This window comes from Pseudorca crassidens, chromosome 3, assembly GCF_039906515.1.
Source record: "Pseudorca crassidens isolate mPseCra1 chromosome 3, mPseCra1.hap1, whole genome shotgun sequence".
Classification (NCBI taxonomy): Eukaryota; Metazoa; Chordata; class Mammalia; order Artiodactyla; family Delphinidae; genus Pseudorca; species Pseudorca crassidens.
Genome location: NC_090298.1, coordinates 160823297 through 160849191, shown reverse-complemented (window position 1 = coordinate 160849191; position 25895 = coordinate 160823297). Strand labels below are relative to the sequence as shown.

Genomic DNA, 25895 nt, shown 5'->3' with positions numbered 1-25895 from the left:
GGCCTGGCCCGGTCCCCGTCCCCTCCTGCCTCCTTCGCCTCCTCCCTCCGCCCCTGCTCAGAGGAGGAGGGAGTCGGCGTCCGGAAGAACCTGCACATCTGGCGCTCAGAGAGCGCCATCTAGGAGCGCCTGGGCGCTGGGCCGACTCCTGTCCGGGTTGGGCGGGGGACATTGGGGTTTCCAACCTGAGTTTGGAACTAGCCAGCCCGAGGGTGTCCCCTTTGTCTCCCCTTTGCGGAGGAGGGACTGCGGGAGGGAAGGGGGACAACTTCAGCCCGAGGCAGGGAGGAAAAGGCAGAAACTAACTTTCCGGGCTTCTGTTTGCCTGTCTGTAAAATAGGCAGAGCAATGGTAAACTTGTTTCCTAAAGTTTTGAGGATTAAGACAGTTCGTTTACAGAGCAGTTCTTGACTTACGGGTGGTGCTCAGTGTAAGCTTGTATTATCGTTTGTCGGATGGGGAGCGTGAGTTTCCGGAACAGAAGGAAGGTTGGCACAGGTAGGATCTGACCCAGGCAGTCTGCCTCCGGGACTGGAGGTGTGGTTAGGTTCTGTGGGACCACTGACTTGGAATCCAGGATTTTTCAAGTACTGTCTGAAACACTCCTCCCCCAACATCCTATTCTCCCATTTTGAAGAAACTAAGGTTCAGAGAGGTTGAGTGACAGGCTTCAGGTCACACAGCCTTTTTTAGGAGACCGTGCAGGGACATTTTGCACCTTGGGTTTCTCACTTCCAGCGCCTTGACTGCCAGGTTACCCTCGTCCCCTGCCTGCTTTGGCTTTTGCTACTGTGGGGGCAAAAGACCCTGGACCTTGGGCTTCTGCCTCACTTGGGGCCCGAGGGACATAAGCATTGGTGGCCAAGGACACAGGGCAAGAGGGCAAGTGAGCTTTGAACTCCAATTGTGTACCCAACCCAGATAGGGAAGGTGGGCAAATCATGCCTATTTTACAGATGAGGAAACTGAGGTGCAGAGAGGTGCAGAGAAGAAACGCCTTGTGCCCACAGTCCCTCAGCCATCGAAAGAGTGGGGCTTCACCACATACAAGTTCCCTCTTCCTCCGGATCACCTGGCTGCCCACCTTTCAAGGCTTTAAGAGCTGCTTTGGGGTTTGTTTTTTTAAACTATGTGACCTCTCTTTGGTACCACCTTCAGGCAGATGTTTCAGGAGAGGGGTTTGAAGTGAAAAGAGGGCTGATGCTGAGGTTGGGGTGTCCACACAGAGGAGACCAAGAACCATGCTTGGGGGTCAGAGCTTCACTCTTCAGGAGGCTTGAGTCCCAACTTGGGTGCCAATTTGCCCAATTTGCCGCTGTAACCTCAGCCAAGTTCCCTCCCGGTTCTGGCCTTTACCTACTGTGCTGTGAAAAGGATGTGTTTCCCGTGTCCAGGTAACGTCTCAGGTCAGAAGTTGGAAGTGCTTGGGAGATGAACAGCAGTGAAATAGTATTCAGGCGAGGCGTACACTGTGCAGCCCCTAACCTATAGAGAAGGGGAAGCCCAGGGAGGTTACGAGATCTACCGGATACCCCCTGAAAGGTTTTTACTCACAGCACTTCCGACACCAAATGAGTGGGGTTTTTTTTTTTTCCCCCACACTAACCAGTTTTCCAACTGCAGACACCAACTGGGTATCCTACAATTCAATTCTGACACTCTACCTGGAGTTAGCACGGACCACACAGGTGAAGAGTTCAAAACTGCCCCACTTCAGATGCCGATCACAGGTCCCAGGTTGCCACCTGTGCTGCTTTTTATTAAAAAAATTATTTATTTTTGGCCCTGGGCGGCATGGGCATGCAGGGATTAGTTCCCCCATCAGGGATCGAACCCGTGACCCCTGCAGTGAAAGCGCCGAGTCTTAACCACTCCGCGGGAATTCTGCCCCCCCCCGCCCCCACCCCGGTACTTCTTAAACACTGGCTATAAACCCGAGGGTTCCCACCAACCCCTCCTTAGGTTCAATAATTTGCTATAACAGCTCACAGGGCCCAGGAAAGCACTTGACTCACTCTTTCCAGTTTATTTTAAAGAATACAACTTAGGGGCAACCAAATGGAAGAGATGCATAGGGCAAGGTATGGGGGAAGGGCAAATGGGGGAAGGGCAGGGAACTTCCATGCCCTCTCTGGGCACCTCATCTTCCCAGCACCCCATGAGTTCACCAATGCTTGGGCAGGATTGATGAAATCGCTGGCGTTTGGTGATTAACTCAATATCCAGCCCGTCTCCCTTCCCAGGAGGTCTGGGAGGTGTGGCAGAAAGTTACAACCCTCTGATCATGCCTTGGTCTTTTTGGAGACCAGCCCCCATCCTGAAGCTATCTAAGGACCCTGGCCGCACCACTCTGGAGTTTACAGAAATTTTAGGAGCTGTGTGCTAGGAACCAGGGACAAAGATCCTGCTAAATGATTGCAGCACAGGGGCTCAAACCCAAGCCTTTTACCTGCCTAAAAGGAGCCTTGGGGCTAGGTGGAGGCCCTGTCTTTTCACTAGCATGTGACCTGAAGGGCTTTTTGGAAACCATAGATCTGGCCCCTACTTGCCACTTTTCTGGAAAAAAGGCCTTGACTGCACCTGGCCCTGGGCAGGTCAGTGTCTCTTTCTAGGCAGCTCCCCACTGTCCTTCTGGCCTGGGGACCTTGGCACAGCTGCAAGCCTGATACCCCTCTTCCCTCAGGCACCCAGCTGAGCTTCACCTCTCAAGCTCTGCTGCAGATGCCCTTATTGGGCTCCATCAGTGCTCTGTGCTTCCACTATTATCGCCCTGATCACCCTGGATTTGTGTTTGGCTTACTCAGGTCATGAATGGGAACTGTCCTGGTCACTGCTGAAACAAAGGACATAAGTCTTGTCCAACTCCCATATCCCTAGTTTTGCCCAAAGCCACACCCACAGGGTGGAGAAGACAGAGGATCTTTGCAGAGGGAGGCTGGGCGTCCCTGTTGGCCTCTTGCTCTGATGCCCCCCAGTGGCTTCCCAGGGAGGCCAGGCAGAGGCCTCTGGACCAGGCTGTGTGGCTTTGGCAGGACACTGCTGAGCTGAGGCCAAAGAGTGTGTCAGCCGTGGCCCAGCCAGCAGTGATTCACACGAGGCCTTGGCCCAGCCCCAGGAGGTGACCGGGGATGGTGGCCTCACTTCCCCTTCCAGGACTGTGGCTCAGGGTCAGTGCCCATTTTTGCCAGGCAGTGGGAAGATCCCAAGGGGCCCTGGGCCTGGCACTACCCTAAGGAGCCCCCATCCTCAAAGCCAGACACTCTAAACCCTTTAGGATGTAAGTCAGAGCACAAGAGCCATGGCTTACCCCTCACCTTCTCAACAAAACCCAAACTCCTATATAGTCCTCTCTGAAGCCTTACCTATACAGTCACCCTCCCTGCCCTCTTCTCCCTCTCTCCAATGACTTTAGCCTCCTCCATATCCCCTAAACATACCCAGCTTGTTCCCACCACAGGGCCTTTGCATATGCCTTGCTGTCCACCTGGGATGCCCTTCCCACAGCACACCCCCAGCCAACTCTTTTTCTCTCTCTGTGGGGCTCAGCCCATCCCACCCCCACTTTGGTTCCGTCGTAACAGTTTCACACCCCTAGATTATTTGAGTTGTTTGTGTCCCCAGGTCCAGATCAGGTCCCAGCACAAAGTAAGTGCTCAGCAAAAACCCAAGGGATGAGACTGAGGCCACCTCCAGACACATGGAGGGGGAGATTTTGGGGTCCCCTCTGTGCTCAGAGCCCTAACTTTCTACTCAGGATGGGCAGGCAAGATGTAGCAATCACCATGCCCTCAACCCTGACCCGGACCTGGGTCCTGCCCCCTCCCCCACCCTACTGAGTCAGCCTTCTAATACCCCCTCCCCCCAGGAGATGGGATTGGCCAGGAACCTGGCTGTGAGTCACAAAGCCACCGTGACACCAGTGCCCCAAGGCCGGCCATCTGCCTGGTGGGTTCAGCTTCAAAGGCAGGTGAGTGAGGCTGGTGGCACGTTTGGTGGGGGGCAGTACATGGAGACCTGGTCATTCTCCCCTGGCCCCCAGTGCCTTCAGTCCTCCTGGGCCCTCCAGACTGCTTTGAGAGGTGGAACAGCTCCACAGCCTCTCACAGCAGGGGTGCTAGGGGCCCCCAGAGGCCTGATGGTGGGTTTGTCTGCCTTGGGGGCCCAGCCTGGAGAGCCTATCATGTCTTCTTGGGAAGCTGGGAAAGTGGTCTCAGCTCACGTGACACATGTGGAAGGCTCAGAGGGGTTTGCTCAAAATTGCCTAGCTGCCCACTGAGCTTATGTGTCCGCGGCTCCTATTCCTTCTTTGCATTTCCTGCCATCCTGTTTCTCTCACTCTGTCCTTCCTTTGTCTCCTTATTCTGATTGAGTTTATCGAAAGGGCTGAGCCGTGTGGTTGAGAAAACCTCAGAACCTGGGATGGACCAATTTGGATCCTGAAGCGGCCGTCACCAAGTTCTGAATCCTGGGCCACGTTCATCCATCCATCCGTCGATCCATCCATTTATTTATCCTTCCTTTCATCCTTCCATTTATCCATAAATATCTCTTGAGCACATACTATGTGTACTGTTCTAGACACTGGGACAAGGGCAAACAAAGGGTCCTCCCTGGTGGGCAGCTCACAGCCTAACGGAGGAGGCAAATAGGAAACGATATAAAGAAGTAAGACACAGTACGTTGGTACTTCCCTGGTGGTCCAGTGGTTAAGACTCCGCGCTCTCAATGCAGGGGGCCTGGATTCGATCCCTAGTCAGGGAGCTAGATCCTGCATGCCGCAAGTTAAGAGCCCCGCATGCCACAACTAAGACCCGACACAGCCAAATAACTAAATAGATTTAAAAAAAAAAGAAAAAAAGACGCACTGTGTTGCCTCCTCTGACATGGGGACAGTGACTGTGCCCGCCTCCAGGGAGCCAGCTTCAGGCCAGTTTGCTGTTACAATTTAGTTCACATTGATGCCCGTTGTGCCTGGGGCCTGGCTCATCTTGGGGCCAGATATTCTTGAAAACAAATCGACTGTGATCATCTCTGTCTTGAGATGTTTAGTCCATTATCATATCAATGATTAATATGATTGAATTTAAATCTACCATTTTACTACTTTTCTTTCTGTGGTCTCCGAATTTTATTCCTGTGTTCCCCCTCTTCTGCCTTCTTTTGGATTATTTGAATCTTTTTCAGAATTCTCTTTTAAATTAACTACTGCCTTTTTTTTTTTCCTTTTTAGGGGCTGCTCAAGGAACTGCAATCCTTAACATATATCCTTAAGTCACAATTGACTTGGACTTACTATTGTTCTACTTCACCTAAAATGTAAAAATCTTCCAACTGTAGAGGTCTTTTTACCCTCACCATTGTCCTTTATTCTCTTTGTCATATGAATGACATCTACCTAGATTATAAATGCCACAAGACAATGTTTTAGTTTTTGCTAATACAGTTATATGTGTTCTTTAAAAGAGGAAAATAACAGTCTTTTTTATTTATGCATGTATTTATCATCTCTTATGTGTTCTTCGTTTCTCCCCAAAGATCTGTTTCCCTCAAGTGTAAATCTCCTTCAGCTTGAAGAACTTTCTTAGTAGCATTTATTGTAATGCAGGTGTGCAGGTGACAAACTCTTTTAGTTTTTTTTTTACCTGAAAATGTCTTTATTTATTTTTTTTTTCAAAAATAATTTTTTTTATTGAAGTATAGTTGATGTACAATATTAAATAAGTTATAGGTATACAGTATAGTGATTCACAATTTTTAAAAGTTATGCTGCATGTATCGTTATTATAAAATATTGGCTATGTTCCCTGTGCTATATAATACATCCTTGTAGATTATTTTGTACATAATAATTTGTACCTCTTAATCCCCTACGCCTAGATTCTTAGAAAGCTAAAGGGACACACCTGAGAAGGTATGGTGGCATCAGACCCTCTAACTGATTAATAACAAGACACATCCACAAGCACTTACCCAACAAGCAATCTGTGTTGGTTGATTATGTGCCAGGCTGGCAATAGAGCTGGGGACACAGCAGTACAGCCCTTGCTCTCCAGTTAGCATGGTCATCTTGGAGGTAATCACCCATGACTGCCGTCCGGGCACAAAGCATCTCTCAGGGCATAGGAGCCACACAAGCCACATAAACCAGGTTCTTTGCACATTTTGGACCAAGCAGAGACGACCAGTCACGTGTCATCTTGCTTCTCTTTCTTTCTTTCTCTTTCTCTCTCTCTTTCTCTCTCCCTTTCTTTCTTTCTTATCAAAGTATAGTTGATTTATAATGTGTTAATTTCAGCAAAGTGATTCAGATATATATATATATATATATATATATATATATATATTCTTTTCCAGTTTCTTTCCCATTAGAGTTTATTACAAGATATTGATCATCTTGCTGCTTTTACTTCCTCTCTGAGGCAGAATTGATTCTCATTCTTTGCATACTGCTTAGAGAACCACTTTTGTTTCTGAGGAGTTTAAAACCTTTTTATGCAGCTTGAAATCTCTGAGTATCTCCGTTCGCAGCTGTTACTTCATAGAGTCTACAGAGAAAGGTGTGCGTGAGATTTCTTTGAGTGCCTAGCCCACAAACCCCACACTGAGCGGGGGAATTCCACAAAGCCTATCCATTTTGAAAAATTTCAGTGATGCTTTGTGTCATACAGTCATCTCTGTTCTGGCTTGCAGGACTTCCCCGGGGTAAATTGACCAAAACTAGGCGGCAATTCAAGATGCAACTCAAGGATTTCCCTGGTGGTGCAGTGGTTAAGAATCCGCCTGCCTATGCAGGGGACGTGGGTTCAAGCCCTGGTCCGGGAAGATCCCACATGCCACGGAGCAATTAAGCCCGTGTGCCACAACTACTGAGCCTGAGCTCTAGAGCCCACGAGCCATGACTGCTGAGCCCGCGTGCCACAGCTACTGAAGCCTGTGCGCCTAGAGCCTGTGCTCAGCAACAAGAGAAGCCACCCGCAATGAGAAGCCCGTGCACCGCAACGAAGAGTAGCCCCCGCTCGTCGCAACTAGGGAAAGCCCACACGCAGCAATGAAGACCCAACACAGCCAAAAATAAATTAAAAAAAAACAAAAGATGCAACTCAAGGAGGACCAGCTTCTGTTTTCTGTAAAATGTCTTTAACTTTACTCTCAAAGGACATTTTTGCTAGGTATAGAATTATCAGTTGGCAGGTTTTTTTGTTCTTTCATCACTTAGGGTGCATGTCAGTTCTCAATTTATTACATCTTGCCTCCAAATGTACCTTTCAATATGTCCATTACTCTGTAATATACCAAGGAGTTCCTTTCATTGTCTCCTTTCAAGTGAGTAGAGGGTACTGGTGAAACATTGCCGGGAAGTGTCAGTGGTAGAGGTGTGAAGATTCCTGGTGAACCTGCCCCACTCATGGGTCTAGAACGTCATCCCTTTGTGACTTTGCAGACATGACCTGGTGAAAATCTTTCTGTAGGCTTCTTGACCCAAAACCCAAAGCCCCCACGGTGGCCCACACACTCTGCAGGCCTTCTGCCCACACCAGCAACTGGACTCCTGACGTGTGCTCATATCACCAGTTACTGATCACCTGTTCCTCCACGTGCACTTCAGGGGGTGGCCTTTTGCTTGCCTGGCAACTCCAGCTCTGCTTCGGTCTGGCCAAACCAGCAAATATCTCTGCCATCTGGTGGGTCAAACCACATCTTCTCCAAGGGGGCTTAACCTCTTCCAAATTTGCCCTTCCTTGGGGATACTCCCTAGGAAACCACATTAGAGTTTCCTTTAGGCTGCGCTGGGTCTTCCTTGCTGCGCGCGGGCTTTCTCTAATTGCGGTGAGCAGGGGCTACTCTTTGTTGCGGTTCGCGGGCTTCTCATTGCGGTGGCCTCTCTTGCTGCGGATCATGGACTCTAGGTGTGCGGGCTTCAGTAGTTGTGGCACGCTGGCTCAGTAGCTGTGGCTCACAGGCTCTAGAGCGCAGGCTCAGTAGTCGTGGCACACAGGCTTAGTTGCTCCGCTGCATGTGGGATCTTCCCGGACCAGGGCTCGAACCTGTGTCCCCTGCATTGGCAGGTGGATTCTTAACCACTGCACCACCAGGGAAGTCCATAGTTACTGTTTTATCATCATAAACAATTCTTTGTATTAAACTTCCCTCATTTAATCTGTGTTGTGGTTTCGATCTCCTGATTGAGCCCAGACTGCTGCAGTGTCTTCTGGATGAGAAGCTGGCTGAATCATGGCTCCACTGTATGTTATGTATTATTTTTCTCTGACTGGTTTCAAGATTTGATCTTGGCTTTTCAGGATGTTGACTGTGTTGAGCCAGGTGTGTGTTTCTTTGTGCTTATCTTGCGTAGGGTTTTCTGAGCTTTTTAAACCTATAAATTTTTTTCCAACAGACTTTTGGCTGTTATTTCTTTACATACTTTTTATACCCTCCTCTTTTTTCTGGGACCCCAATTACATCTATGTTAGACCTTTTGATCTTGTCCCACAGGTCCCTAATGCTTGCTCTATGGCCCATTCTTTATCCCCTCTGTGTTCTTCAGATTGGATAATTTCTATTTATATTCAAACTCACTGACTCTTCTGTCATCTACGCTCTGCTGTTTAGCCCATCCAGAGAATTTTTGAATTCCAGACATTGTATATTTTCAGTTTTAGAATTTCCACCTGGTTCTTTTCTAATATCTTTATTTTTCTATTTCTCTACTGAGATGTCCCACCTCTTCACTCATTACGAGTATATTTTTCTATTTAGCATAATTATAATAGCTGCTCTAAAATCCTTGACTGATAATTCCAACATTTGGGGCATCTTGGGGTCATACTCCATTGATAAATTTTTCTCAGGAGAATGAGTTACATTTTTTTGAGTTTATTCATATTTCTAGTCAATTTGGATTATACCTAGACATTGTGAATGTTAAGATGCAGAGACCGGATGCTGTCATAATCTTCCAAAAAGTATGGGTATTTTTATTTTAGCAGGCAATTAACTTGGACTCTTTAACACGTTCACTGCAAACATTTCCCCCAGTCTTTTTTACTTTGGCCTTATTTATGGCATCACTGGCCATAATATTGTTTTTGGTCTTTATGATGTCAAACATGTTTACCTTTTTCAAAGCTTCTGGGTTTCCTGTTTAGTTTTACAACAGCTCAGTGATTTACAGGTTATACTCCCATACTAATAAATGTTCTTATCATTTTTCAATCCATCTGGAATTTTTTAGAATATGGTTTGAGATAGAGGTCCAAACTTCTGTTCTTCCAAATAGATTGCCTTGTACCACTTGTTTAAACACAGAACTTTCCCCTCCTGAATTGAAATACAATGTATCCTTGGTACATTGGTGTTAATTCCTGGTTTCACTCTTCTGTCACACTGGTCTCTTTGTCTAGTCCTGGATGGGAACCATACTGTGATTATGATGGCTTTTTTTTTTTTTTTTTTTTTTGCGGTACGCGGGCCTCTCACTGTTGTGGCCTCTCCCGTTGCAGAGCACAGGCTCCGGACGCACAGGCTCAGCGGCCATGGCTCACGGGCCCAGCCGCGCCGCGGCATGTGGGATCTTCCCGGACCGGGGCACGAACCCGTGTCCCCTGCATCGGCAGGCGGACTCTCAACCACTGCGCCACCAGGGAAGCCCTATGATGGCTTTTGAGTATGTCTATAATCTGGCAAGTCAAAGTCCTCTTTACTACTCTTCTTTTTTTTAATATATAAATTTATTTGTTTATTGTTGGCTGCGTTGGGTCTTCGTTGCTGCGCACGGGCTTTCTCTAGTTGTGGCGAGCGGGGGCTACTCTGTTGTGGTGCACAGGCTTCTCATTGCGGTGGCTTCTCTTGTTGTAGAGCACGGCCTCTAGTGTGAGGGCTTCAGCAGTTGTGGCTCGCGGGCTCTAGGGCGCAGGCTCAGTAGTTGTAGTGCACGGGCTTAGTTGCTCCGCAGCATGTGGGATCTTCCCGGACCAGGCTCGAACTCATGTCCCCTGCATTGGCAGGCAGATTCTTAACCACTGTGCCACCAGGGAAGTCCCAACTACTACTCTTCATGATCTTCTTGGCTACTCTCATTTACTCTTCCTTCTGAGCATTGAAATCATTCCATGTTCAAAAAACTCCCCATTGGGATTCTAATTGGGCATGAATTACACTCTATGAATTGTGATACTGTGTAATAATTTATAGGAATTCTTTCTTCCTAAGCACATGGTACATCTTTCAGATGGTTTTTGTCTCTTTTCCTGGCCTTCATATAACCCCTTTGGCTTTTGTGTAATATTTGTTCCTATGAATTGTATATACATATATATATATATATATATATTTTTTTTTTTTTCTTTTTTGGTCATACCACACAGCATGTGGGATCTTAGTTCCCCGACCAGGGATTGAACCTGGGCCCTCAGCAGTGAGAGCATGAAGTCCGAACTACTGGACCGCCAGGGAATTCCCTGAATTGTATAGTTTTGGACATCACTATGAATGAATGGTATTTTTTTCTCATTTCCATTTCCAGCTGGTTTTACCTTAAATACAGAAGAGCTATGGGTTTCTGTATGCAGCCATGTGCCTTAGGAAATTAGAATCTCTTGGGTCTTCTAGGTTGACAATTCCTGCTGAGCTGCTCTTTTCAAACATTTACACTGATTATTCAAGTCCTTGTCATCTTGTTTTGCTGTAACCACCAAAAATAATGATACCTGCAGCAAGGGTGGGGCAACATCTTTCTCCTTCCTTTAACAAAAATGACTTCAGTATTTCACCATTTAAAATGACATTTGCTGTGGTTTTGTAGTTAGACTTACCAATTTTAGTTACTATCCTATCTATTTTTAAAAATGTTTATTAGAAATAGCTATTGGATTTGATAAAATGCTTTGGCCAAAATGCTTTGGCCCTTTTTGAAAAATCATATGGCTATCTTCTAGATTTCTAGGTGTAATGAATTACCTTGGGAATATTTAGAAATTGAACTATTTTTACATCTTTGGAATAAATAGCACTTGGGTATAGTATTATTCTTCTGATAAGTGGTCACGTTTTTAGTATGTTTGCATCTTATCTGTCGGTGAGAGCTAGATTGTGGTAACATTTTCCTTTTTTCCTTCCTTTTTTTCTTTTTTAAAAAGGAAATTACAAGGGTTTTATTCTTTTTCTACGAGTTTGTTTTTGAAGTCTCATTCTTTTCTTTTTTCAAAAACGTTTTTCCCCAGTTGTATTGAGATATAATTGACATACAGCACTGTATAAGTTTAAGGTGTATGTACAGCATGACTTGACTTAGGTATATCATAAAATGATGACTGCGATAAGTTTAGTGAACATTCATCATGTCATATAGATCCAAAATTTAAGAAAAAGAAAAAAATTGTTTCCTTGTGATGATAACTCAGAATTTACTCTCTTAAACATATGGCACATATGACATACAGCAGTTTGAATTATTATTATTTTATTTTATTTTTTATTTTTATTTTTTGTGGTATGCGGGCCTCTCACTGTTGTGGCCTCTCCCGTTGCGGAGCACAGGCTCCGGACGCACAGGCTCAGCGGCCATGGCTCACGGGCCCAGCCGCTCCGTGGCATGTGGGATCTTCCCGGACCGGGGCGCGAACCCGTGTCCCCTGCATCGGCAGGCGGACTCTCAACCACTGCGCCACCAGGGAAGCCCCAGCTTGAATTATTTTAATCATGTTGTACATTATATCCCTAGTACTTATTTATCTTATAACTGGAAGTGTATACCTTTTGACTGCCTTCATGCAATTCCCCTGCCCCCATCCCTACCCCTTCTGGTGACCACAATCTGATCTCTTTTTCTATGGGTTTGTTTGTTTGTTTTTGCAGTATAATTGACCTACATTAGTTGCTGGCGTACAATGTAGTGATCTGATATTTCTATACATTAAAAAAGGATCACCATGTGGTAACATTGTTTTAAAATATTCTATCTGTTATTTCTATGTTGGAGTGAAGGGGGTCAGGTTCCCACATCACATCATTCTGCCACCTTGACTAAAAGGCCAAACTCCCTCATTTTTTCTATATCCTTTTTTGGGGCTGCGTTGGGTCTTCGTTGCTGCATGCGGGCTTTCTCTAGTTGCTGTGAGCAGGGGCTACTCTTCTTTGCGGTGCCCAGGCTTCTCATTGAGGCAGCTTCTCTTGTTGCAGAGCATTGTCTCTAGGCGCACGGGCTTCAGTAGTTGTGGCAAATGGGCTTAGTTGCTCCACGGCATGTGGGATCTTCCTGGGCCAGGGATTGAACCCGTGTCCCCTGCATTAGCAGGTGAATTCTTAACCACTGCGCCACCAGGGAAGTCCTGGGCTTTTTTTTATTTTTTATGATTATTTTTTAAATTAATGAATTAATTTAGGCTGCACTGGGTCTTCGTTGCCGTGCGTGGGCTTTCTCTAGTTGTGGTGAGCGGGGGCTACTCTTTTTTTTTTTTTGCGGTACGTGGGCCTCTCACTGTTGTGGCCTCTCCCGTTGCAGAGCACAGGCTCCGGACGCGCAGGTTTAGCGGCTGTGGCTCACAGGTCCAGCCGCTCCGTGGCATGTGGGGTCTTCCCGGACCGGGGCGCGAACCCGTGCCCCCTGCATCGGCAGGCGGACTCTCAACCACGGCGCCACCAGGGAAGCCCTGGCCAGACTTTTAATAGCAGACCTTAATTTCTTCTGTTCCCTTTTAAATGTCCTATAATTGGAATAACCAATCTGTCCTCTTTAATGTTCAGCTCCTTTCACTCAAAACAATGTATGTGAGATTTCTCTATAGTGCTGACCTCATTCTCATTGATGTGTTGAACGGGTATAAATAAGTCAGTATTTCTATTCCTATTCGTTCATATTAATATATTGATGAATATACACTTGATATTCATTATTCTGTTGATGGGCATTTGGGTGCTTTCTGGTTTGGGGTGAGTATAAACACTTGGACCTCTTGAGTATATATGTCAGGGTGGAATTGTGGAGTTCCTGTCAAGATATGGATCGTTTCTGCAAGTGGTTGTGACATATTCACCTTTTAAATTTTAGCCATTCTTGTGGGTCTGGACACCATTTCTAATGGCTGGATAGTATACCACTGTATGAATATTCAATTGATTAATTTAAACCACCATTTGGCTTGTTTCCAGTTTTGACTCTTCTCAAAAGTATAGAGATGAACATCCTTGAGTACTTTTCTTTATGCACTTGTAACTGCCCCCTAGCAATCACCTTTTTGGTTATTTCCAGTTTTGTATTTAGGTACAAAATAACACTGGATATATGTAAAATAGATAACCAACAAGGGCCTACAGTATAGCACAGGGAACTATACTGAATACCTTGTAATAACCTATAATGGAAGAGAATGTAAAAAAAGAACATATATGTATATATATTTAGGTATGTATAACTGAATCACTTCTCTATACACCCGAAACTAAGACAGCATTGTAAATCAACTATATTTCAATAAAAATTTTTTAAAAACCCCACTGGAATAGACTTCCTTGCACATTCATCTTTTTTTTTTTTTAAATCCAAAAACGTGTGTATGGAGGAGATTCACTGACAATTGTAGCAGAAGTGCCAATTCTTAAAAAAAATTAATTAAGTTATTTATTTTTGGCTGCATTGGGTCTTAGTTACTGCGCACGGGCTTTCTCTAATTGTGGCAAGCGGGGTCTACTCTTTGTTGTGGTGTGCAGGCTTCTCACTGCGATGGCTTCTCTTGTTGTGGAGCATGGGTTCTAGGCACATGGGCTTCAGTAGCTGTGGCATGTGGGCTCAGTAGTTGTGGCTCGCGGGCTCTAGAGCGCAGACTCAGTAGTTGTGGTGTACGGGCTTAGTTGCTCCGTGGCATGTGGGATCTTCCCGGACCAGGGCTCGAACCCATGTCTCCTGCATTGGCAGGCAGATTCTTAACCACTGTGCCACCAGGGAAGCCCAGAAGTACCTTTTTTTTTTTTTTTTTAAAGAAGATGTTGTGGGTAGGAGTTTATTAATTAATTAATTTATTTTTGCTGTGTTGCGTCTTCGTTTCTGTGCGAGGACTCTCTAGTTGTGGCAGGCGGGGGCCACTCTTCATCGCGGTGCGCAGGCCTCTCACTATGGCGGCCTCTCCTGTTGCGGAGCACAGGCTCCAGACGCGCAGGCTCAGTAGTTGTGGCTCACGGGCCCAGTTGCTCCGTGCCATGTGGGATCCTCCCAGACCAGGGCTCGAACCCGCGTCCCCTGCCTCAGCAGGCAGATTCTCAACCACTGCGCCACCAGGGAAGCCCCAGAAGTGCCAATTTTTGATGGTGGCTTTATCCTACCCTTTGGCCTAACTGGTATTTCTCTAGTTTTACCTCTGAATGAGCGAGATTTGCAAAGAGAAAAAAAAAAAAAGTTGTGGTTTTTTTTTTTTTAAAGAGAATTTAGTTTTTTTGCTTTTAACATCTCTTTTCGTTTTGGTCTTGGGGACAGAGCCAACCCAGGGCAGTGTAGCTGCATAATGCATGGGCTGAAGGGATGAAGGCTGCTTCCTCTTGCAAGCTGGCTTCTGAGATTGCGCCTTCTCTTCCTGCTTTTCCTCCAGGTCTGTGACCCTCCAAGGTATGAAGTCTGACTGGTCCAGCCAGAAGGGGATACTTCTGCAAAGTAAGTGTCTTATGCTCCAGGTTATACATCAGGGCTGCTTGACAGTGTCTGAACTCTCTCTGCATCAAAGTACTTCTTTTTTTTTTTTTTTAAGAGCAGATGGACTAAGATTTATTTATTTACTTAACATTAACATCTAAAAAGATTTCATTTATCTCAGCAACTTGAAAGACAATTGAGTGTACTATTAAAACACTTGAAATCCAGAGACAAGAAAGATCCCAGCGCCATTCTGGAGGTGGCGTGAAGATCTGTGCCAGGCCTCCAACCTAGGCTAGGCTCTGCCATAAAACTGAGACAATCTAAAGATAAGACAGCCTTGGCCTCGTTCCCACTGGGAGACAGCCCTAACTGCTCATGAGTAAGAGAGAGCTAGATTGTACTAAGGACTGGTTCCTCATGTGTCATCAGGAAGGTCAGTTGGTTCTGTCTTCAGCAGGTAGTCAAAGTACTTCTGAAAGCCAGTCATGCCCTCATTCTTCCCTCTACCACCCTTCCATCTGTCATTGATCTATCCATCATCTACGCTATCCCCCATTCATTCACTGATCCATCCAGCCATTCATCAGTCCACCTCCTATTCATTGATCTCTTTACCAATTCCTTCAGCTTTCTTCATTCACACACATTTATCTACTCAGGTTTCATCCATCCCTCTGCCCACTCATCTCTCCTCCCTCCCTCCATCTATCCATATATCCCGCCACCCACCCACCCATCCACGCATCTATCCATCCACCCACCTACTCATCTATCCATCCATCCATTCCTCCAGCCATCCATTCCTCCATCCACCCACACATCCATCCATTTATCTGTTTACTCACTCATCCATCCGTTCATCCATCCATCCATGTGTCCATTTCCTTATTTACTTATCTGTTCATCAATTCATTCGTCAACTTCATTTACTCATCCATTTGCAGCCCTACCCTTCATCCATTCCTCCAACCCATCCAGCATTCATGCGTCCCCTGATTTATCCATTCAGTATCTAGCCATGAGACCATCTATCCATCCAACTTTCAGTCCACTCATCCACTCATTTATTGGTCAAGCTAGCCACCCAGCCAATACCTGTTCAAAGCTTGGAGCCCAGCCCTGTGACTGAGATAGGGCCACAGAAGTGACTCAGACTTGGTTCCCACCCTCTAGGAATTCACAGTCGATGGAGGAAAGCAAATAATAACACCAGGCGCATACACACACAAACAGGATATTTCCAAAATACTGTGATCAGTGCTGTACTCACAGTATGTTCCAGATACAGAGGAAGGTCGAAAAGCAGGTGGTCAGACATTCAGGTGAGAACGTGCCATGTGTGCTGGTGTTGAAGTAGCCACAGGGTGATGAGGGAGACATGGGTGCCAAAGGCCACCTGGGCATGTGGCTGGGAGAGAGAGGGCCTGCCAAGGAGAGGAGGAAGATGGCAAGGTGCCAGGAGCAAGAAGATGTAGGTTCTGGGGTGAGTGTCCGCCCCAGCCAGGAGGCCTCGTGTGTACATTACACTGCTCCCTGACCGCTTACTTCCCTGTAACCCCCCACAGGCAGAGCTGAGCCGCCTAGGAACCAAAGCAAGGCAGCAAGCAACACAGCTACAGGTGTCACCCAGTGGGCAGAGCTCCTATCAGCCGTCCCCAACCTTCAAGACAAAGTGGGGACACTGCGTCTGCAGCTACAGGTGTCACCCAGCGGGAAGAGCTCCTATCAGCCCGTCCCCAATCTCCAAGGCAAAGCAGGGACACTGCATCCACGGCCCCGGCATGAGCCGCCTGCATCCGAGGAGACCCTTGTGCAACAGCCAGACAAGGACGAGACGGTGGCTCATCATGTCCCATGCCTCCGGGCTGCGGTGGAGAGCCAGACCTTCAAGAATGTCCTGGTGGACGAAATGGACATGATGCTGTCCCACGCAGCCACCCTCATCCAAGCCAACTGGAGGGGCTACCGGCTCCGGCAGAAGGTAATCTCTCAGGTGATGGTGACCAAGGCCATCCAGGAGGCCTGGCGACGCTTCAGCACCAGGTGCCTCCTCCAGTCTGGCAAGACGGTGGAGAAAAAAGCGAAGGTGGAGGAGAGGGACATCCCTTACCACTCGCCCCGGCAGGTGCGGTTCCAGCATCTGGAAGAGGGCAAGTCCCTTCTGGCCCAGCCCACCATGGTGAGCAAGGAGACCCAGTTTCCTTCCTCCAACGGCCTGGCCGCTTGTACCCACCAGCTGGCCTTGCTGCAGTCCCAGGGCATGTCACAGCCGGGTACGTGCTCTGTCGGAGGCCCCAGCGTCGCCTTTCTTCCACACCAGACCGCTGCCATCAGACTTCCGTGTCCTGTGAGTCCAGAGGCGAAGTGCCTCCCATGCCTGCTGACAAGAACCATCAGAAATGCCTGCCTTGTCCACGGAGAGGGGGACATGATGAAGACCAAGCAAGTTACTGCCAGAGCTAACAAGGCAGGAGGCCCGGGGCCACCACCATCCGGAAGACGTGCCCAGGCAGTTCAAGGACAACTCAAGAGCCAGACCCAGGCCCACATGGAAGCAGAGGTCCTCGAAGGGCCACCACAGACAGGCCCAGCACCCGTGATAACCAAGACCCCAGCCCAGACGTGCCCACAAGCCACAGTGACCAAGACCCTACTCCAGTCATGCCTAGCGGCCACGATGAACAAAATCCAATCCCAGCCGTGCCCAGTGCCCGTGATAACAATAACCAAAACCCCACCCCAGCCCTGCCCAGCGACCCCGGTGACCAAGACCTCAGTTCAAATGAGACCATCAGCCTCGATGACCAACACTTCACCCCGGACACGACCAGCAGCCATGATGGCCAAGACTCCACCCCAGTTATGCCTGTTGCCCTCAACGTTCAAGTCTCCAACGCAGACACGCTCGGCAGCCACGATGACCAAGGCCCCACCCCAGACGTGTGCAGCGCTCGTGACGGCCAAGACCCCACCCCAGGTGCACCTGGCAGCCACGATGACCAAGACCCCATCTCATCAGACACTCCAAGGCGTCTCGGTGACCAAAGGTCCTCCTGCCCAGACACGCCTGGCGGCCATGGTAACCAAGACCCCAGCTCAGTTACGCTCAGTAGCCGCCATCCTCAGGACCCTGTGCCTGCCCCCTCCAGCAGCTGAAAATCTCAAACCTCCACCTTCAGCATTGGCGGCAGCTGGAATTCCCGACACCTCATCCCACACATGTCTAAGTGGACTGAAGGCCAAGGCTGTGGTGAACGCGAGGCAGGCAGCAGGGGTGACCAAGGTCTCACCCCACCCGTACTTGACTAAGGGAAAAATGAAATGCTTCCCCCCATCACATCTGGGGGCTGGGGATCCCAAGCCTACAGCCAGGCCTCCTTCGGAAGGTGAGAAAATCAAGGACTTCTCCCAGAAACGGGTGAAAACAGAAACAGCGTCTAACATCAGTGAGGCCACGGAAGTGCCCGTGGTGTCGTCCTGGTCAAAAGTGGCTGAGGATGGGAGCAAGCAGGCACACCTGAGGACGGATGTCGTGAAGGCCCTATCCCAGGTATGTGAGCCTATAGAAACAGCTGTGGCACATCTGGGTACCTGTCTGCCTCAGGCACAACCGGCCCCGTGTTCGACCACAGGCTCGCCTCAGGCACGTCTGCCGGCCGAGCTGACCAAGCCCCCATCCCAGGCACATGTTTCTACCAAGCTGACCAAGGGCCCGTCCCAAGGACATCCACCCCCTGAGCTGACCACAGCCCTAGCCCAATCACATCTGTCCAAGGTGCAGTCCCAGGCACATCTGCCCACCACGCTGACCCAGGCACCGTCCCAGGCACATCTGGCCACAGAAACGGCCAAGAGCTTCCATGCAGCCCGCCAGGCCGCTGAGCTCAACAGGAAGACCCAGTCCCAACCACTCCTAGTCGAGTTCAAGGCCTCCACCCAGCCCTGCCAGCACGTTGGCGCCCTGCCCCGAGCCAAGCCAGAGGACAGATTGACCCAGCTCCTGTCCCACATCTACGTGCAGGGCAAGGCCACCCAGGGCCCACGCCAGGGGGCCTCTGAGAGCCAGAACACGCTGGTGCCTCTGCTGGCCTCTGCTGGGCACACCACGTGCAATGTCGAATCCTGGGGGCACAGGGCCCAGCTGTCAACAAGCAGCCCAGCCCCGCCCTGCCAGGAGGAGCTGGCAGCCTCCCAGCTCGCTTCCCTATGTGCTGAGCTGGCTGCCCTGCTGGGCTCCCAGGAGAACCTCTCCGCGCCCTGCTGGCAAAAGCCCTCTCCCAGGGGAAAGTGAGGGCGGCCCTGGACCAGGCCCTATCCAAAGAGGTCTCGGGAGCCACGATGGCCAAGGCCCTGCCCCAGGGCATCCTGGGCACGGCGCTGGTGAAGGCGCTGTCCTGGGGCAAGCTGGCCACCAGCCTGTCCTGCGCCCTGGCCGGGGGCGAGCTGCGGGCAGAGCTCCCTAAGGCCATTCAGGGCAGACTGGCGGACGTGCTCAGCAAGGCCCTGATGGAGGGGGAGCGGGCCACCTTGAACCAGGCCCTGTGTCAGGGTGAGCTGGGCACAGTCCTCAGCCAGTCTTTTTCTCAGGTGGCCCTGAGGTCTGGAGTCGTCCTCCCCAAGGCTGCCGCGAAAACGGCGGGAAGCGGGGTGACTGTGATGCCGACCCTGGTGGAGGTGGACTGCAGGAGGAGCCCGTCGGTTGCATGGGGTCCCACCCTGGGCCCCATGAGACTACAGCCCAGCAAGGTCAGGGTTCACTGGGGTGGGGCCTCGGAGGGTTTCATCACAGGCTGGCCCTCCAGGCTCTTGGAAGAGGTGGGGGATGGAGCCATGCTCGGGGGGTCACCCTGCTCCTCGGTGGTCTCTGTGGGTGCCTCCTTGACTGCTGGACCCCTTGACCATTCATCAGTATCCCCTGATTGCTGCCCTGGACCCCACTCTGTCACAGGAGATGGGACCCAGCAGAGACACCCTAAATCTGTACCTGACCCCCAAGGTCCGTGAGGCAAATGTGTGCCTGCACCCAAGGGCTAGTGAACTGGCCTCAGATCTCAGTCCCATGGTGAGTGATGTGGACCCCAATTTGCCCAACTCGCCCCACCAGCAGCCGCCCCCCAGTCTGTGGCAGCCACTCATTGCCAATGGCGTGGGCCCAAGCATGAGCCGGCCGTCATTGGCCAGTGGCAGCATGACCCCAAGCACCCACAATCCACACGAGGTCAGCAGGGCGGCCCCACGTCCATGGGCGTCGTCGGGGGAGGGCAGGGTAGTGGCACCGGGCAAGCTTCCCGTCACTGCAGGTCGTGGGAGGGGCACCCACTCCCACCAGTGTGCCGCTGCCTATGTGGGGTCGGCTTGCGGGTGTCAACCCTCCGGGGTCAGCAGGGTACCTCCCGGTGTGTGTCGACCCTCAGTGGCCAGAGGTCTGCAACAGTCATCTATGGTCCCTGAGGAGACCATGCAGAGAACTCGGTCCCCAGATCCTAAACGAGCCTCCATGGGCACTAGGGAGATGACCAACAAGGTGACCCCAAGTCCACCACATGCCTCCACGGTGAGCAAAGCACAACCACAGGCCCCCAAGGCCTGTGTCATAACCCCAGATCTCCGGCCCGGCTCCGTAGCTCCTGGTCATCGCTGGGCACTCAAGACTCAGGTTGATCCCCGTCTGTTCCAAGCCTCCCCAGGCAATAGGCTGGCACCCACCCTTCCCCGTACAGCCATCCCTGGGCAGGAGAAAAATCAAGCACGGGGTACCATTTCCAGTGTTCACTGCCCACAGGAGCTGGTGACTAGCCATATACTTAATGAACTGGTGTCCACTTTGCCACAGGGTCCAGACAGTGACCTGGCCAGAAGCTTCTCCCAGGGCTCCACAGACTATGGCTCCAATGTGAGCAATTCCCAGAGCTCACTGCGCAACTGCAGTTCACTCAGCCTTTCCTCCAAGTCTGTGGCCAGCATGACCGCTGTTGACCTGGTGGAGGAGTAGTCCTGGGAAGCCAGCTTGGACAGGGAGCTTCATCTAGATCCTCTCCTCTCTGGGGCGCCTGTGGAGAGGTCCCAGGGACCTGGGAGCATGGAAGAGTCTGAGAGAGCAGGCCATGGGCACATGACCCCAAACCTCCACGATCAGTCTTCTGCAGCTTCAGAACTGATCCCCCTTCTGCGTCACAGTTCAGTGGCCAGTCGCATGACCTAGAGTGTCCACTGGGGCTCAGATGATGAGGGAGATATGTCCTCAGGCCAAAGCTCCATGAATCTGAAGGAGAGCTTGTCCCAGAAACCCTATAGGACTGGGTTGACCCTCAGTCTGTCTTTGAGTAATGTGGTCCCTATGGTCTATTGGCGGCCATCTGTGGCCGGTAGGTTGACCCCATGCCTATCCCAGCCTACAGTAGCCAGTAAGGTCTCCCCAGATCCAGACCAGCTCTCTGTGGCCAGTAGAGTGATCGCCAGCCTATCTGGGCCATCTGTGGCCAGTAAGATGACTCCCACCCTAAGCCAGACATCCAGGACCAATAGGGTGGCCCCTAGCCTAGCTCAGCCATTGGTGACTGATGGGTCCCCAGCTTTGCACAGCCATTGATGGCCTGTAGGGTGGCCCTCAGCCTAGCCCAGCCATCCATGGCCGGTGTGGTGGCCCCCAGCTTAGCCCAACCACCTGTGACTGGTGGGGTGGCCCTGGGCCTAGCCCAGCCATCTATGACCACTGGGGTGGCCCCCAGCCTTGCCCAGCCACCTGTGAACAGTGGAGTGGCCCCTAGCTTAGCCCAGCTGCCTGTGACTTGTGGGGGGACCCCCAGCCTAGCCCAGCCACGTGTGACCAGTGGGGTGGCCCCCAGCCTTGCCCAGACACCTGTGACCAGTGGGGTGGCCCTGAGCCTAGCCCAGCCATCTATGACCACCAGGGTGGCCCCCAGCCTTGCGCAGCCACCTGTGACCAGTGGGGTGGCCCCCAGCTTAGCCCAGCTGCCTGTGACTCATGGCAGGGCCCCTAGCCCAAGCCAGCCACCTATGACTGATGGAATGACCCCCAGCCTAGGCCAGACATGTAGGGTTGGTGGGGTGGCCCCCAGTCTAGCCCAGTCACCTATGACCATTGGGGTGGCCCCTAGCCTAGGCCAACCATCTATGACCATTGGAATAAACCCCTGCCTAGCCCAGCCATCCTTCGCCAGTGGGATGGCTCCTAGCTTAGGCCAACCTCCCATGGCTTATGTGGTGGCCCCCAGCCTAGGCCAGCCATCTGTGGCTGGGAGGGGGATGCCCAGCCTGGCCCAGCCGTCTGTGATTAGTGTATCAGTTGTGCACTCTGTCAGCCAAGTTGGGCCCGTAGCATGGGTTCAAATCTACTGTCCTCAAGGGTGAGTGCAGTGGCTCCCCGTCAGCGTCCTTCCTCTTTTGCCATTGAAGTCAGCTCGTGTGCACCATGTCCATCAGTGGCTAACAGCGTGGGCCGGGGTCTGAGCCAGCCAGCTGTGTCTACTAGGGTGGACCCGTGTCAAGATCCTCTGATGGTTAGTGGGGTGACCCCACATCCCCAGGCCCCTGAGCTCCGCAAGGTGGCCCTTGGGTTCCATCAGCCATCCAGTATCAGTGGGAGACACCCAAGCATAACTGAACAGTCTGCTGTCACTGTTTCAGCTCCAAGTCTCTACCAGGCATCTGTGGCCCGTGGAGAGGACTCTCGTCTGGGCCAGGGAACTAGTATATCTCAGGGGATTCTGTTCAGGGGCAGGGCTACAAGCATGTCCCAGGGCACCGTGGCTGCTGGCATGCTTCCACATTTGGAAGCTGCTCGTGTGTTCCTAAGTATGTCTCGGGTACCTGTATCCCCTGGCATGTCAGGGAGTATGGGGTGGAGAAGTGTGGTGACTGGTATGGGCCCAAGCCAATCTCAGGTGACCGGGGGCGTGGCCCCCATTACATCCTGGACCTCTGCGGCTGGTGCCCCCTTGATTCACGAACCAGCCTCAGAGGCGGGACCTGGCTTCTCTCCAGCTTCAGTGCCCGGTGGATTGGATGTGAGTTCATCCAAGTTTTCCCTCACCAATGTGGGCCCCGGCATATCTCAGGTCAATGTCGATCTCCCAATATCTTTGGACCAACAGTGTCCTTCTGTGCTTCCAATCTCCAAATCCAGTTACCAACAAGCAGATGCTGTCAGCCAGGAGCCTGGGATGGGCATGGCCAGTGGTGTGCTGCCAGGTTCTGTAGCCAGTAGGATGACCACAGCTGTGGCCTCAGGTACTAGGGCCGGTGGTATGACCCCTAGTCTTTCCCCAGGGTCCGTGATCAGGGGTGTGGGCCAGAGCCTTCCTCAAGGGTCCATGATGAGTTGTGTGGCCCCAGCCTTCCACCAGGTTATATGGTCAGTGGTGTGGTTCAGACCCTTCCCCCAGGGTCCATGATCAGTGGCATGGGTCAGGGCCTTCCTCCAGGTTCTGGGGCCAATGGCATGGCCAGAACCCTGCCTCTGAGTTCTGTCACAACTGCAGTGTCCCCCAGCCTGAATGCAGCATCCGGTGCTGGTGGGAAGAGGCAAGGTCTCTCTGTAAGACCGTCAGCTAGTCTAACTGCTCCAAGCCTGCTCCTAGGTTCAGCGGCAAGTGGGGTGGGCTCAAGTACCCCTCCTCGTCCTGTGGCCTCTAGGGTGGACCCAGCATCTATGCCTGGGGGACTGGATCAGAACCTAGTTCTGGAGTCCATGGCTAGGACAGCTGGTCCACCCTCCACAGTTGGAGGCGTGGCCCAGAGCCTGCCCCAAGGGTCCATGCTGATTGGGCTCTCTCCTCATCAATATCACGGAGCCCTGGCAGGAGAAGCGTCCACAGCCTCCTTCCAGGCATCCCGTGCTCCTGGCCTGGCCCAAGCTTACCTCCAGGAAGCTAATGGCACAGCCAAGGGAGTGTACCAAGTGCCTACAGTTCTGCAAAGAGCCTCAGAGTTGAGCCAAGCTCTTGGGATGATGCTGTTTGAGACCACAGGCCACCAGACTGTGATAAAGCCAGAGGACCTGGACGAGGCTTTGCCCCAGGGGTCCATATCCAACTGGGAGCCCGAGGTCCTTGAGGCAACCCGTGGATATCCCATAGTCCCCTGGCAACTGACATCGACCACAGTCAAGAATTCCCTGCAGACTCTTCCCAAAGACCAAATGCCACTCTTGGAGGAGGTGGCTCCCAGCTAAGCTATGTCTATGACCAGCGGCATGGCCTCTGTCCCTCCACAGTCCCCGAGGTTTGCCAAGCACTCCGTGGCCAGTGGTGGCACCCCAACTCTGCATCAGAGGTCAGCCAGCAATTGGGGGGCCCCCAGTTCCCACCTTGTGGCTGCTAGTGGGGTCCCTGGTGCGCAGACAGGGTCTGTCAAGGGCACTTTGGCTCATCAGCAGACATCAGTGTCTCACGCTGTACCCCGGAGCCCCTCCATGGTTTATGTTGTGCCCCAGAGCCCCTCGGCGGCTCACATGTCCCGGAGCCATTCCCGTGGGACGATGGCTTCTACTGTCATCTCAGGGTCACCCAAGCTGGCCCATGGCAGTACTATTGGCAACCGGTTTACACCCAGGATCTGTGGCTGGGATGGGGACCCCAAGCACTTCCCGGAAGTCAGGGGCCACCAGCGTGGCCTCACACGTGCCACTTCATCCACCCCTGGTGAGAGGGGTGGCATCCAGCACGCTCCAGAAGCCAGTGTCTGGGGGTCTGATGCAGGATGGCCGTGAGTCCCTCGGCCCTAGAAAATCCTTCGGGGCCACGCATGATGTCCCTTTCCCACAAATGCCGGACAATTCTGTGGCTGGGACGGGCCCCGCCCATCAGGAGCAGAAGGATGCCCCCAGGTCCTCACAGGAAGTTCCTAAACCTTCCACAGGCGCACCGCTGGCCCTAGCGCCAACAGTCTACACTGGTGAGGTGGCACCACGGATGGTCTTCCCTAGGCTGAATCCGGGGGTTCGGAGCGTGCCTCTGGGCTCTGAGCCTTCACCGAGTGGTTCCCGGCGGCCCCTCTTTAACCAGGAGTCGCCGCCGGTGTCTCGGAATTCCCTTAGCTCCGTGGCTCCTGCAGACAGTCACGGGGCATCCCTGACTCCCGCTGTACTCCAGGGTCCTGAGGACAGTGGCGTGTCTGGCAGCCAAGCGTGGAACTCTGCTGTCCCCAGCGTAGCGGTCGGGCCCAGAGACGGCACTGCGGCCCCTGGGGGCGCGTGGGATGTCATGGCGGCGGTGGATCCCAGACAGCCGGGGGAGCTGGTGACGTCGTCGGCGCAGGCTGTGGAGGAGATAATCGTGCATGCGGTGGTCATCCTCCAGGCGTGTACACGTGGCTTCCTGGTGCGCCGTACCATCAAGGTGTGGCATCAGTGGGCCATCCCCATCCAGGCTGCCTGGCGTGGCTACCGTCTACGGCGGGACCTGGCCCAGCTCTGCAGAGCCGCCACAGTCATCCAGGCTGCGTGGCGAGGCTTCTGCATCCGCCGGAGCTGCACCCAGCAGATGCTGCTCCCAGGCATGTGGGCTGAGACGGGCAGCAGGGCCAGGACCACGTCTGATCACCGCTGCTTCCAGTCCTGCCACCCACGTGTCTGTAGTCTCTGCCAGTCACTGAGCTCCGGACTGGGGAGCCCACCCATCGTGGTGATGCTTGTGGGTTCCAGCTCCCGCACATGCCACATATGCGGCCATACCCTGCCCACCCGGGTGCTGCATGGCACGGGCCAGGGTGCTGCGGGCCAGGCCGGCATGCCACGGGGCTGCCTCACCCGGTCAAACCCCCAGAGCCCCTGGCAACCCCATCACCAGAGCCAGAGCAAGGCAGCCACGGCCATTCAGTCAGCCTGGAGGGGCTTCGCTGTACGCTGCCAGCTGAAGCAGCGGCGGTTAGCAGCCAAGGTGCTTCAAGCCACCTGGCGCGGCCATTGCACCCGGGCCTCTCTCACCACGGATGCGCTCTTGGGACCAGCGGCGTGGGACAACTCACAGCACATGCCGTGGCTAGGTGTCTAGGACCTTGGCTTACCAGTGGGGGAACACCAGGGGAGGAGCCATGTGGCTCTCTGGGTCTAATGAATAAAGCCCTCCACAGTCTGGGTCTTGGTCTACCTGTGCTTACGGGGGTGTCTCGGGCATGGTGCGAGGGAAAATGAGAGGGATATGGAACATCCTGGACAGGAGGGGCCCCAAACTTCCAACCATGCAGTTGGCACCTAGGGTCTGTGGCTGGGATGGGGACCCCAAGCCTTTCCCAGAGGTCAGGGCTGCCAGCGTGG

General features: G+C 51.9%; 2 protein-coding genes across 4 annotated transcripts; both read left to right on the top strand.

The window, feature by feature from the left end:
• Nucleotides 1–87: 87 nt before the first annotated feature.
• On the top strand, nucleotides 88–25715 carry IQCN (IQ motif containing N). Of its 3 annotated transcripts, XM_067733242.1 has the most exons (6): nucleotides 88–1112; nucleotides 3866–3967; nucleotides 14577–14638; nucleotides 16186–18170; nucleotides 19208–19366; nucleotides 24733–25715. In XM_067733242.1, exons 3-6 carry the CDS (start codon nucleotides 14596–14598, stop codon nucleotides 25630–25632), a joined length of 3087 nt encoding a protein of 1028 aa, XP_067589343.1. In that variant the 5' UTR covers nucleotides 88–1112; nucleotides 3866–3967; nucleotides 14577–14595; the 3' UTR covers nucleotides 25633–25715. The 3 variants fall into 3 exon arrangements, with proteins under 3 accessions (XP_067589343.1, XP_067589344.1, XP_067589342.1); XM_067733243.1 differs by lacking the exon at nucleotides 3866–3967; XM_067733241.1 differs by lacking the exons at nucleotides 88–1112; nucleotides 3866–3967 and adding an exon at nucleotides 5244–5316.
• LOC137222274 (cuticle protein 16.5-like) lies at nucleotides 21208–22139 on the top strand. Its single transcript, XM_067733246.1, has one exon. It carries the CDS (start codon nucleotides 21209–21211, stop codon nucleotides 21989–21991), a length of 783 nt encoding a protein of 260 aa, XP_067589347.1. The 5' UTR covers nucleotide 21208; the 3' UTR covers nucleotides 21992–22139.
• Nucleotides 25716–25895: the final 180 nt, after the last annotated feature.

Coding starts and splice junctions, on each gene's coding strand:
- IQCN (XM_067733241.1), top strand. Junction 14,639..16,185: donor GAAGGGGATACTTCTGCAAA/GTAAGTGTCTTA, acceptor AACCCCCCACAG/GCAGAGCTGAGCCGCCTAGG. Junction 19,367..24,732: donor TGAGACTACAGCCCAGCAAG/GTCAGGGTTCAC, acceptor GCTGTACTCCAG/GGTCCTGAGGACAGTGGCGT.
- LOC137222274 (XM_067733246.1), top strand. CDS start 21,209: ATGGCCTGTAGGGTGGCCCTCAGCCTAGCCCAGCCATCCATGGCCGGT.